Raw genomic sequence first — 13,542 nt, forward strand, 5'->3', positions numbered from 1 at the left:
AAATCCATCATTTTAAAAGCTTTAAAGTTTTAAACACTGTCAGATTTCTGCACTTTGCTATTTTTTCCTTATGTGTGAAAACATTAAAATTGGACATTTGTCTAGCTATCGATTATCAATTCAAATGAAAGCTAACAACCCCTCCCCAAAGACAGGTTTAGCTCCATGAATTTCGGAGTCGAAGGGGGTGTCAATATCGGCACTCGTATCTCAAAATAAGATATTCCGATCTTCAATCAGAATTCTTATTAGCTTTCATTTTAGTATTTCATTTAGCCAAATTACCAACGTCTTTTCGGTGGTTGGACGAATGTGTATGGATGGCAATTAATAAGCCAAATTCACACAAAAAAAATGAACTAAATATAATTTCACAGTTGATAAACTAGGTTTGTCGACTGTAATCTTTACGAAACGCAAACTAGCTGTATTAACGATTCGTTAACTGTAGTTTTCATTTTTAAAACTATCTAACGGTTGTAACTTGAACAATAGACTACGAATGCTAATCCGTCTGTAAATTAAAAGATAGAGAGAATGTGCCGGTAATTATACATTCACATCTGTAAACTATAAATTAAATTCTTAAACTATAGTAAAGAGTTGTTGATCATAGTTTCACAAATCGTAAAACTATTAAAATTATATCAGATAATAAACTGTTTTTTAGGCGCAATGATTGTTTTCTGCGCCATGACACTTCAAATTAACAAAAATGAGCTAAACATAGTTTCACAGCTCATAAACTTCGTTTATCGACTGTTAACTATAGTTTACGAACCGTAAACTACGGTAAAAAATTCGTTAACAAATAAGCGAGTAAAGGTTAAAGTACTGCAAGAGCAACAACGGAAACTTCTTCCAAGATAAGTAATGGAGGACCGATATATTGACATCTCTTTTGTAATGCAAAGGAATTTCAAATGAGGCTGGAGAACTGGTCCAAAATAATAGAAGGCATTTCATAAGCAATCAGAGATTTCGGTGGCTTCCTTCAAGTACATCAAGATACAACGCTTCGAATTATTAACAATCTTTAATTGTCAATCATTGAATATTAAAAATTGTTCATTATAGTAAACAACACAGGTTTAAAGTTCATATGGATAATTCTCCTTTAATTGCCTATATATATAGTTGATGCTTATACTAAAATATCAAAATGTTTATACCATTGAATTATTGATTAAGTTTTGTAAAAATTTTCAAATAATAGCAGCATACATGTTCACAATGTTTACTTGTACATTGTACAGAAAACGTTGGATGCTCGCATGTGCTTCCAACCACAGGTGCTTGAGGACAGGACCCCCCCCCCCCCCCCCCCATATAAGACCTTCTTGTATTATATGTAACGGGGATACGATTTTTTTTTCAAAATTTTTATTTTAAGTAATTTTATGTAATGAATGTATACATAAGATTATAAATGTTTCATGAAAGGATAATTTAACAAAAATAATAAGTAAAGTCCCGGGGGTCTAGATTCTGGGGGGGGGGGGGGGGGGGGTCCTGTCCTCAAGTACCTGTGGTAAAGATAACCCTTTACAGAACTTAAAGTCACATGTCAAAGAAGTTACTGTCACCTTACAACTAGATTTGTACGAACCTGCTGCTGTGTCTATCGTGTTGAATCAGTCTAGATCGTCAGACAAGGTTTTTTTTACACCACAGACCCATGATCCACGTCGCTCATCTGTGTCACAGCGTACAGCATAATAACTATATTGATAGAAATACGATAAAATGCAAAATGTGTTTACATGCATAAAAATTTCATGCAAACATTGAATTTTTACAGGCTACCAAAGTATCTATTTACCCCCCCCCCCCCTTTTTTGTGCTTCATATTTCTTGATACTACATTGAATGAACTTCATTTTCGTGGCATAGAACGATAGTATCCCCCCCCCCCCCCCATGCAATAAATGAGTAATTTTTGGAAATTAACGCAGTTTTCTTCATGATATGCGAAGCGTATTAAATGTAATTACTCATGATAAATGCGATGTAATGCATGGAATTAACCGTGTATTAAATTATAATTTACACTTACTTTTTATTGTTCTTATGAAATGAGAGTGGACTTCCGAAACAAGTGTAGAATGATTGTCAAAAATGCATATCTATTCATAATTTTCTGTAAGAATAAGTTCTCAATTCACCACTGCAAAAATATTTACTATGGAATCATTCATATGCATTGTGGGTAAAAAAAAAAATAATGGGTCAGGGTAAAGAATAACACCTTAAGATGTGACACAAATGTATTACGCAACAACGGAAGTTACAGGAGCAAACGCCATTTCTGCATGTTAATGAACTTCGACAGGAGAGGAAAATGCCTACCGAGGACTAGTTAACTAAATATATATAATTAAAGATTAATAAATTGGTATAAAGTGTCTATGTTCTGTTTTTTCTGTGATTTTCAAAAAGAAAATCTAGATTTTCTTATTATAGTAATTCTCTCATTGTTATAAAAGCACTAAAATTTAATTGGTGTTTTAGACATTTCATTTCTTAAATAAAATTAAGAAACGTCTGGTCATTTGAACTTAATATTCCCATCTACTGAAAATGGGGTTCCGTAAAAATGATGCAATGTGATATAATTAGGGCCCCCTCTGCTGGCGCCAAATAGTGATCAGTTTGTTTGTCCGCCCATGTCCGTCCGAGATCCCTTGTCAGGGGTATATCTTCTGTCACCTTGAGCAAATCTGGCTCATACTTCACCTACAGAGTACCTTTGGGTAAAGAGTGTGCAGTGACCTTGAATAACATTTCTAGGTCAAGGGTCAAGGTCATATCAGGCCACCCAGATAAAAGGAATTTGAGTCATGTTTACTCTCTCCTAAGCTCTGGTTCATACTTCACATAGAGTTTTGGGTAACGGAAGTGCAGCGACCTTTAAACATGTTTCAAGGTTAAATGTGAAGGTCAGAGCAGATCTCTTTAAAATCCAGTTTTAGATCACATATTATTTCCCATTGGCTTAATTTTGCTCATATTAAACCCCAAAATAGCCTTTTGGTAAGGGGTAATGAGCTTGACTATGCCAAACTGAATATTTCTAAGTCATGGGTCAATGTCAAAGCAATATCCTTTAATATGTTTTTATTCTATTTTCCATTATTCAAGCGGGTCCTTTGAGATGGCCACCATCTCAATGATGTCTAGTTCCTATTGTGCTTCCCATCCCCGGGTCCGTTGTCCTGTCCTTGGGTGTTCCCATCCATGTCCACGCCTTGGTAGTCATAAACATTGTATAGGTCTATACGACTGTCTCCAAAATGTCTTATGCAATCCAATATCTCCGTAGAGTTTTTATTTTTAGATAAAAAGGCGTTCCAAAGGTAAAATCTAGTGGAATGTTTTACATATTTATGAATTAACATCGTTTTAACCCAGGGGCATTTATAAAAGAAAATACATGTATTGCCTAAATATCTTGTGACAGAGTAAAATCACGTGCGTAGAATTGTATTAATGTTGATGTGCCTGCCTTTCAATCTTGCGTCTATTGTCTATGGGATTCCATTACAGCGGGCACAGCTCTACACCTTTTCCTGGGGATGATGGCTACTCCTACAGATCTACTCCTGATATGAAGACATCAGTGACTTTGGATGAAAGATGCCCTCACTTCTGGACGCCAAGAACGTCATTTACTGGTGTGCAAATGGTTTCGCATTGTTTTGTCTGAGACGTATTCCGATAGCATATCTTAGTTCAGTCTAGAGATTCCTGATCACGATATTCGTGTTATTTATTTATATAAACAAAATTAACAACTTATATAGGATACAACTTGTAGAGGAATTAGAGGATACTGATGGGTTATAAAGGTAAAGTAATTCAAGTAAGTTTAGTAGCCAGTTTTTGATGACAAAACTAAGAACATTTTATTCTTTTATTTTTTAAACATGGCAAATAGTCAACATAAATTTATGAAAAAAAAAATAATCAACAGTAGTCTTATTATTTATATTGCACTTCAGCACCAATATAAAAAATAAAGTGTGTTAAAATGTTCAGGCATATAAAGACAAAAGGTGCTTTAGCTTTTCGATTCCTATGTTCCCTCCACAAGCAACCACAACTACTTTCTTCCCGCTGAATCTCTCGGGGTTCTTCATGTAGGCACCAAGTGTCATGCCAGCCGCTCCTTCCACAACCTGATGGAACCAGAGAAAAATTGTTTTAAAAATTTATAATAAACAATAGCATGCAATTCAAAATAATGATTAATTAAATAAATGGTATCTGCATTTATGCACTTGGGAATCTTGATCCCAACTTTAATATAACTTCAGTATTTAGAATAAAATTTGGTTTATTTCCATAATTCTTATTGATCTAGGTATTCATTTCAAAATTTTGGCCAGGGAGGTGCTGCCCACTACTTATGAACTTTTGAGGGAGAGGCTCAACTCATATCTCACAACCCCTCACCCCTACCAAAACAACAGACCCACCTTGTGGTGATGTTGCAACATAAAGATTATGGCTTTCCCAATTTCCTCCTCATCCACCAAAATCCAGTCATCCACGTATTCAGCACACAGAGGGAAAGTGATCTACATAGGGAAATATCAGATAAAAAATCTCCCTTTAAAACAAATACATGTAATATAGAAGACAAAACAAACTATAAACAGAATGCTACCGAGTTTTCTTCTACTCCTCCAGCTGTTCCTTCTGACAGGGTGTCTAGAGATTCTTCAAGCACGATCCTGCCTGCCTTCACACTCTCAAACATCACTTTGCTATTCTTGGGTTGGCATCCTATTATCTACGATAAAAGATTAAACTACTGTTACAAAAGGATTGTGACTGGTTTTATACTGAAAATAAAGAAAATTACTGAAAATATGAGAATATTATTGAAGAAAAAGAGATAAAATGGAAAACAAAAAGTTAAAAAGGTTCCCAGTGACCTCTACAGAAGGTCGGACTTGTTTGACATATCGAGCTATTCCAGATATCAATCCTCCACCTCCAACAGGAACTAAAATACAGTCAACATCAGGACAGCTCTCTAGAATCTCTTTCCTGTAAGAATATTTAAGATTATACAAGCTTATATTAATACTACGTTACACATAAATTCCTTGATATTTAAAGATTTTAATACGTAAAATTTTGGATGTACATGTAGAACATTTCTTGAGCTTATCAAAGTTTTTGTATGTGTAGTCAAAATGCTAGTAAACAGAATTTTTTTATTGATAATCAACATATGACAGAAGAATGTTTTAATCAATGACAGGCTACTAATTAGACACTTGTGCATTTTAAGGTTGTTCTTGACACACAAAAAAATTGTTTGGTTTGAAAATGAATATAATAAAAACTTAGACAAAATTCTTAAGAAATCTTTGGAAAATTTTGCAATTAAAACAAATTCTTTTATAAAGAATATTTCAAATTGATTTCATGTCCTTCAAATTGTTTCATAGTTTAAAAATGTAACAATACATGTACAAAATGACACAAGCGTTTGAATGAATTTATTTCTACATAAATCCTTTATTTACAATCTGATTATTTTAGAAGTTTCAAAGAAGGTATTTTATTTCATGCCTCAATAGCCACAAATGGTAGTCATGAGGAAAAATACATGTATAGAGGGAATTTGCTATGCTTATTATTATGAATTTGTTGTATGGAAATAAAAAATTACGGGTATAGTGAAGTAAATCTAGTGGTCCCTAGGACTTCACTATATGTATAACAGAGTTTTACAGCAAATATATTGTATTTATGTGAAGTAAATCTAGTGGTCCCTAGGACTTCACTACATGTATAACAGAGTTTTACAGCAACTAGATGAATGTCCTTTAAATTTTCAATTATTAATTGCAAGCAAGTTTTTTAGTCTAAATGAATATTTGAGCTTTATACTGATTTTACAAAGTTTACAATACAACAACTTACCCAATGGTTCCTTGGCCAGCTATGACATCTACATCATTATATGGTGACACATATTCTTTTTGCTCCCTCTAGAAAATAAAACAAAGGATTACAAAAATAACTCTGATATATTTCATGTTTCTGAATTTTCTGGCATCACTCCACATAGTTTACCATTGCAGCGGCTCTAGCCTCGTTCTCAGCCTCCACACAGTCGTTTCCGTGTAGCACCACTCGAACCCCTCTGTCCAGAAGAGCCTGCTTCTTGTGTTCGTCCACACCTCGCTGACAGTACACAGTCACTGGGATACCCAGGGTCCCTCCAGCCTCAACCTGTCAACACCAGTGAAGTTGTGTCAGGGTATGATTTGAGGCAATTTGTTATATATCAAACTGTTAAAATACAGTTGTCAGACTTCCTTTGAAAGGCACACAAAAAACAATATATAAAGAATACCATATGCTAATCAATGTGGATCTACATGTAATTATAGTCAGACCAAGTTCACAAAAATTGTTATGATTTAATATAACATATGTCACCAGGTTAACAGGTGTGTGACTGTCAGTCAATATATCGGGTCTTAATAGCTCAGTGGTTAGAGCGCTAGCACGGTATGCCAGAGGCCCTGGGTACAAGTCCCTGTTGAGACTTGACTTTTCCCCACCTGTTACACATATATTACAGGCATGGATCTAGCCCCCCCCCCCCCCATCACCTTTGGGAAATCTAAATTCATATCAAAATAACCAAAAAAGGCCTTGGTGCCCCCACCCAAAGAAAAACATTCTGGGCCAAAGAATGCATTTCTAGCAGTTCTCCTTATTCTAATAAATGGGGCATCTTCACTGATTTTAAAATTTATCATCAACATGATCAATGTTCAAACTTGAAGATTATGATTCAGTCGGTGCGAGTAAACCATTTTACAAATAGCATCAGAAATATTGAATTTACACAAGCCATGCCATGGTTTCCAGAGGATGCTGTGATTATTCCTGAGTGTTTGACAACGTCTCCAGCAGATGACAACTTCAACAGCTTGTTGAAAGCACCACGAATCTTAAATGATCCCGTCAACTGTTCACTTTCTAAAAGGATGAAAAAAATATGCTTTTCTTAATGCACTGAAGTGAATGCCAAGTTCATCATGTTTGATACTAAGAAATGCTTTAGATGACTTGTGCCTGGTGAAAATTTTTTGGCTCTAGTTCAAATGTCATCAACTCAGGTTATGTACATGTATCATTTCTATGTAGACATTTGGAGGCATCTCATTTATTCTTTTTTCAGGCATTTCATATTTAAAAATTATCTAGATTGATCATTTATATCAAAATTATTGCATATTTAAAATCGAAAGTTATAAAAGGGTTTCATGGAAATGTTTTTTAATTGCTCATGTTATGGGCATGAAATTCTCATGAATTTTTTTTAAAAATATGTCTGCTTCTGTATGGTATGGATGAATAATTGTTCTCTCAATCTAATAAACAGACCTACATATAACTGCTGTTTGACACAAACTGATCAAAACTCAGAGTCTTATTAAGATGGCGCTAAATCTAATACAACAAAATGCTTACAGGAGAAACAATCAAGGAATGCATACTTTCAGCAAGGGCATGCGAAAAACAAACAAGACTATGATAAAAACTAAAATTCATAATGTTGACCCACCTGAATCAAAATGTTAATTACAGTATAGCAGAGAGTACATTCCTTAAACAAGATGCAATTAGACATACCCAGTTTGATGAAGACTTTGCAGTCAATGCTTTGTTTACTGAAGGGAATGGAGTAAGTGAGAGGCGTCTTGTAGATATATTGTTGGATCCTCCCATGTGCTTCCAATGTTCTCTGAACCAAACTTTCCATACTCTCTCTGTAAGCCGTCAGCTAAAATAGATTTCAAAAGTATGGTGAACATTGCCAAAAACAACTTTACTTGTTATATTTGTATTTGCCTATCTATGGAAATACATGCATATTGGATTGATAATTCTCATTCACAATGTAGATTTTAATAAACAGTAGGAAAACTAATTAGTAAATGTAATTCATGTTCTCAAAGACAACAACATAACAGACAGAAATTACACAGAAAGTGATTATCATTACCAGCTTGGTATAGTGAACATAATTCATTCTATCATTAATGTTTTTTAATAGTCCTGTTTTTTGACAAAAATTCAGATAATTTTTAACAACAGTCAACAGTGTCACCAATTAACTGGCAAGAGCTTTCTTAGCAACAGACTACAATTTCAACTTTTGGACAGTGAGCATAAAACCCACCCAAAACTAAATTGTTCTGTTCCTCTCACTTAAAAGATTTTTTTTGTGTTAATAAAATGTTAACAATGCTTATTTTATGGTACTACATGTATTACAAAAATAAATTGGTTTTAATAGTCTCTTCTGTTTTACTTGTGCATCATAATCTGTAAATGGTGGCTCTGTCTTTATAGTGGTAGGATCGCATTCCATGATCTGGGCTTCACTGTGTGTTGCTGCTGCTTCTATCTGCGATGTCTCCCAAGTGGTTGTGGAGCCAGCTATGATAGTAGGCCTATCAACCCTTGAAAATATCAACAATCGGGGGGTAGGTACTGGATTTACACAGAGCGGCTGGATGATTTGTGTGTCACTTACTCGTTGAAGAACATATTCACTAATGCTCTGAACAGGCAAGTGTCCTGCACCTGTCATTGTCTGCGAGTCATGCATACACTTTGATTGAATTGATGCCCCGGTCACTCTTATAGATTGGTTTGAATACACTCGAGACAAGTTGGTGGCTCTGCTCAAAGAACTGAAAAATGTACTTAACTTCTTCTCACCGACTGGGAGATTGCAGTACCACACTGATTCAGAATCTGTGATGTTTTCTTTAGGTCGCTGCCAAAGTCTGTAGATGAAAAATATTCATCCTTTAAACTTGACCTTTATAACATATCACAATCTAATTAAACTCTTACCTCGCTCTCTGTGTTATCTGGTTGCCACTCGCAACAGAGTGAGATAAAAAGTCTGATTTTAATTCGATTGTATGAGATCATTGACCCCCTCTCAGTAACTACAGTACTGCTCTTTTGCAACAAATTGAAAGAGTATGGTATCATAATACAATGACAATTGTTAAATCTTTGATTTAATTATCTACCAAAATACTTCACCATAATGAAGTAAGGTATGATATGAAATTATGACAATTGTTTAATCTACGATATAATTATCTACCAAAACACTTTACCAAAATGGATCAATTTGCCCTTCAAGAGAGCAGTATTCCACAGTTATCATAAAAGCATACTGTGAAAGTATCATATTTAGCAGGTTCAATATTTGGCAGAAATGATTTTCAGCCAATTAGCGTGGATTTGATGTAGAGCGTTTCAGCATGTACCTATTTACCTACATGTACTGACAGTATGACATTTGGCGATGTACTTGATATAGCAATTCCAAGCTGCATTCTGCCAAAAACACTAAATACAGTGTCATGAGATTATTCTACTGGTTTTTCAAAGCTGATCAACTTACTTGTCACAGTTTGGATGTAGCTTCGATAAATACATCTCAAAAGAAAGAACTGGGCAATATTTGGATCCTGCAAAAAAAAAAAAAAATTATAGTGCTCTATAGTCACAAATGATCTAATTTAAGAAATTTTCTGACTCAATTCAAAATTAAAATATAACCAACAATATAAACCTTGAATTTCTGGCATTATCCCCGAGGAAGCTTCTTTGTTCACATGACAATTTTCTGTGAAATCATTTAAGTTTTTTGTTACAACTTTACGACCAGTATTCTCATCTATTTCGACTCTGAATGTATTCTTGGTCATGGTATGCATGTTTTCTATTCCCCTTCGACAGAAAAACATTCGAATGTCAAACTGCACTTTGTTGAAGAGACCCCGTGGTGTGGCTATAGAAAGGTTATTACTTGTATACAGTAAGCTTAAGTCAGTGTCCGAAATAATAGGGTGATGAACTTCCACCATCCCCAGTCTTTTGGCCTCAGCTAACACAGCTTTAAAGCAAGTGTTGCTCTCTATAAACAAGGAATCCTTCACTATGTCAATTTTCCTGTTAAAAGGGGGCGATTTTAAATATCTGCTGATTCCATGGCGGATCGTCTCCATTGAATTTACTTTGTAGTATGTTCCATCCTCTCTTCGCAAGTCCATGTAAAATCGTCCCAACATCTCATCCAGTTTGGCATTGTCAAATTCTTCAAAATTCTTACTTTCGCCTTGTACCTGTAGATAATCTTTAAAAATCTTTGCAGCACCTTTGTTTGCTTTTAATGTTTTCTTGCTGTTTATTTGCATACGTTTTTTATCCCTCTCCTCCGCAGAGGTTTGAGCGAACCTGGACGCTGCCATTCAATCTGTTGCAGACACAAAGGGACACTACTCCAGTTTATCAAATATTACGGAACGCGGTTTCCGTAATAAATGTTTTGTTTGGTCAGTTTTAGTAGCCGAAAGGAAAACGGTTACGTTAGATAATTGAATTCAATAAAATTGTATTTTTGTGAAATCAAGAATATATAAATCACATTTGAACCGTTGAAAGTTTTAAATTCAAGTTTTTATAAATATATTTCTTTCAATTCAATTCAGTTCATCGGCATCATCATGTTGGCACTGTATACTCACTACAGTCAAACGAAATCAAATGACAGACAAAAGAATATTATAACAAAAAGGTTATTAACATAAAGGTTATTATATAGTCATAGAAAAACCAATGATACAGAAGTCAAGAGTAGAATGCTTTTTGGTGTTTTAATTCGGTCTTTGTCAGTCAACATTGTTATAACATCGGGAAACCACAATTATCTAATTATACCTGATTATACTCTGATTATACAGAGGCACTTGCCTTAGATTATGACCGGATATAGCCTATACAAAAACCAAACAACGCGTTCGGCAATAACATCCTGAATAATGCAGCCCATGACGCATGTACGTTACGCCGGTCGCCGGGAACTTGAAAACAACTTGAACGCACCAATTCACGCAACTGAACAAACGTTCAAGCATCACGTGTTCGCGAATACAAGACATCACGATGTTTAGATCTGTTGCTGTTCCGAACAATATAGATTGAATGATTTATTTTTGACGTCGTCGTGTCAATAACTGCCGTCAGGTGATGAGCAGACAAATTGAATAACGCGCGTTAGCTGACGGCAGTTATTGACACGACGACGTCAAAAATAAATCATTTAATGCTTATATTTACATTCCCTTACTGAAGAAATCAATTGTTTAGAAATAAATCGATATAAAGTGCAGATCACGGAGGGAGCAAATTAGTAACAGCAAGAACAGCTGATTTGTAAAACCGGTTTAAACTGGTTTTCACAGGGACCGTTGAGATGAGATCGACGAGCATGGAAATATAATCCATAACTATTGAAATGTTGCTTTTAACAATAAAGTCAACTGTTTTGTTGAATAATTATAAAACATGGTGTTTTGACAACATTTATGAAATACATTTTTAACCGATAACATAGAAATCACAGTTTGAGAACTACTTATGTAAATTACATGTAAATTCATACGCAGTGAATAGATGTTGCATTTAGAGGCATTTAACGAGGCCGAGTACAGAACGAGTACGCACGCTTTCGCGCAGCGTTTCATTTGTATTGTGACGTCATCTTTTTGCTTGGTTGACGCCATGGCGTGATAGTTTACACTGCAGACATTCAGCGAAATGTGTTGAAAATGGCTCGTTTAATGCGTAAAATTAATGTTATATTGTGGAATAAACATAACTGTCTCGAAGTAGAAGCTATATTTGGGCTCGGGTCGAAAAAGTGAAGAGGGTTCAGCAGGCCTAACCCTCTGTCACGTTTTCTTAACACGCCTAAATTTACATCGCTTAATTCATATATTTCAAGACAGTAACCATGTATTTTATATTAATGACCCTTAATATGTGATGTTATATATTTTTTTATTACTTAGATATGTCTGAATGCTTTAATAATACTATAAAGATCACCTTTTCCGCCTTTATCAAATAAAAAATAGCCATTATCTGACAAAACTCGGAAATTGGGCATACAAAAATCAACTTTGATAAGACCCCTGGAACAAACCAGGAGGTAAAAGGTTTTTTTTATTTGACCATGTGATGCCTTTTAGCAATAACTTTAATATGTAGAACAGAAAAAGAAATCCTAGGGCAGAAGTTTAAAAAAATGTGCAAAATTGATACATTTCAAGCGAAATCCCATAGGGTCCTATGTTAAAGATTAACAAACTTTGAGATGACCCCCTAAACAAACGGTGTGGTAAATGTCTTATTTTTTAATCTTAAAATAATAATTACATCAGTAGAAATTCAGGTAAAAAATTTCATTAAAAAATCTAGGGCAGAACTAATTAGACCCGGCCTCGTTAAACATCACGGAATCTAATGGAAAAACACAGTAGAATGTAAATATTTTTGATTTGACAGACCACCACAGTTCCGCAGGCATATTTCGTTTCTGGAATCAAAGAAAATTAAAGTTCCAGGCACAGTGATAGTATACATGTATTTTACTACAGATGTCGTTGCTTTCCTTGCCACTGAAAGTCTTTTGATTGTTGCTATATTACATGTATAAAATACTGAAAACACTTACTCTAAAACTTACATGTACATTTACTTTCTTTCCCCAGTGTGCTTTGTTATAATTGGTAGTTATAGTGATCTGACGTGAACTTTCACTTAATAATTTAGGGGTAGGTGAAGGTATATTACAGCAATAAGATGCTTTCTTTTTTGGTGTTTCATGCCGATATGAAGGTAACAGATTGCAGGAAAAAATCCGCTTACGTCAGTGCTCTCATTGTAGCTTTAGTTTCGATTGATCAAGAATAATCCACACAACGGTCAACAGTTAAAGTACAAAGAAGACATCAATGAACGAGTTAAAAATCATTTATTATAGCTACTATAGATAGAATTAAATTTGTCATTTAACAACGCCAGTTTAGAATGCGTAATATTATTCTTACGCCGACTGCTGGATCGCGTGAATTTCTGTCTTATCATCGACTATCGTAGAAAACAAATATAGAGAAAAACTACTTACATGTAGTGGATGTCAAAATATTAAATTTAAGAGTTAGTCTTAGTCAAATAAAGAAATAAGTTCAGTAGCCATGTATGTTTAATGAATCATTCCGTATCATTTTTAAAACTTGTGAATCCAAATTTCCACGAAGAGCAACAGATCTGCAGCTAAACTTCCTGCAATACAATGATTGTAGCGCAAAATCGAACATACCCAACTTCGCAAAAACGCAGTCGCGCAAGACGTCGCTGCGTTGTCATTGCACACAACACCAAGTGGTACGAGCGCGATGGCGTGTTCTGTGATTTGTGACAGCGTGTTTTCCTCAACTATTGAAAGCACTACTCCATCGTCGGAACCCACGGGTTTTGTATCCGTTACACTGCTTTCAAAGAAAAATCCGTGGGTTCCGACAATGGCACTACTCGTTCACCATACTTTAAAGGGCTTTTTTAGACCGTCGACGACTTGACAGGGACGAGTTGACTATATACTTTTAAAAGCCGCCGCTGTGCCTCATGTTT

The 13,542-nt window shown here is 35.0% G+C and overlaps 1 protein-coding gene across 1 annotated transcript; it reads right to left on the reverse strand.

Moving 5' to 3' along the window:
• Window positions 1-3,899: 3,899 nt before the first annotated feature.
• Window positions 3,900-10,536, reverse strand: LOC128178384 (uncharacterized). Its single transcript, XM_052845517.1, has 11 exons — window positions 9,638-10,536; window positions 9,467-9,533; window positions 8,351-8,831; window positions 7,669-7,819; window positions 6,878-7,011; window positions 6,094-6,252; window positions 5,941-6,008; window positions 4,941-5,055; window positions 4,670-4,795; window positions 4,479-4,580; window positions 3,900-4,178 (listed from the first exon to the last, which is right to left on the reverse strand). Exons 1-11 carry the CDS (start codon window positions 10,314-10,316, stop codon window positions 4,035-4,037), a joined length of 2,226 nt encoding a protein of 741 aa, XP_052701477.1. The 5' UTR covers window positions 10,317-10,536; the 3' UTR covers window positions 3,900-4,034.
• Window positions 10,537-13,542: the final 3,006 nt, after the last annotated feature.

Source organism: Crassostrea angulata, chromosome 3, assembly GCF_025612915.1.
Source record: "Crassostrea angulata isolate pt1a10 chromosome 3, ASM2561291v2, whole genome shotgun sequence".
Taxonomy (NCBI): domain Eukaryota; kingdom Metazoa; phylum Mollusca; class Bivalvia; order Ostreida; family Ostreidae; genus Magallana; species Magallana angulata.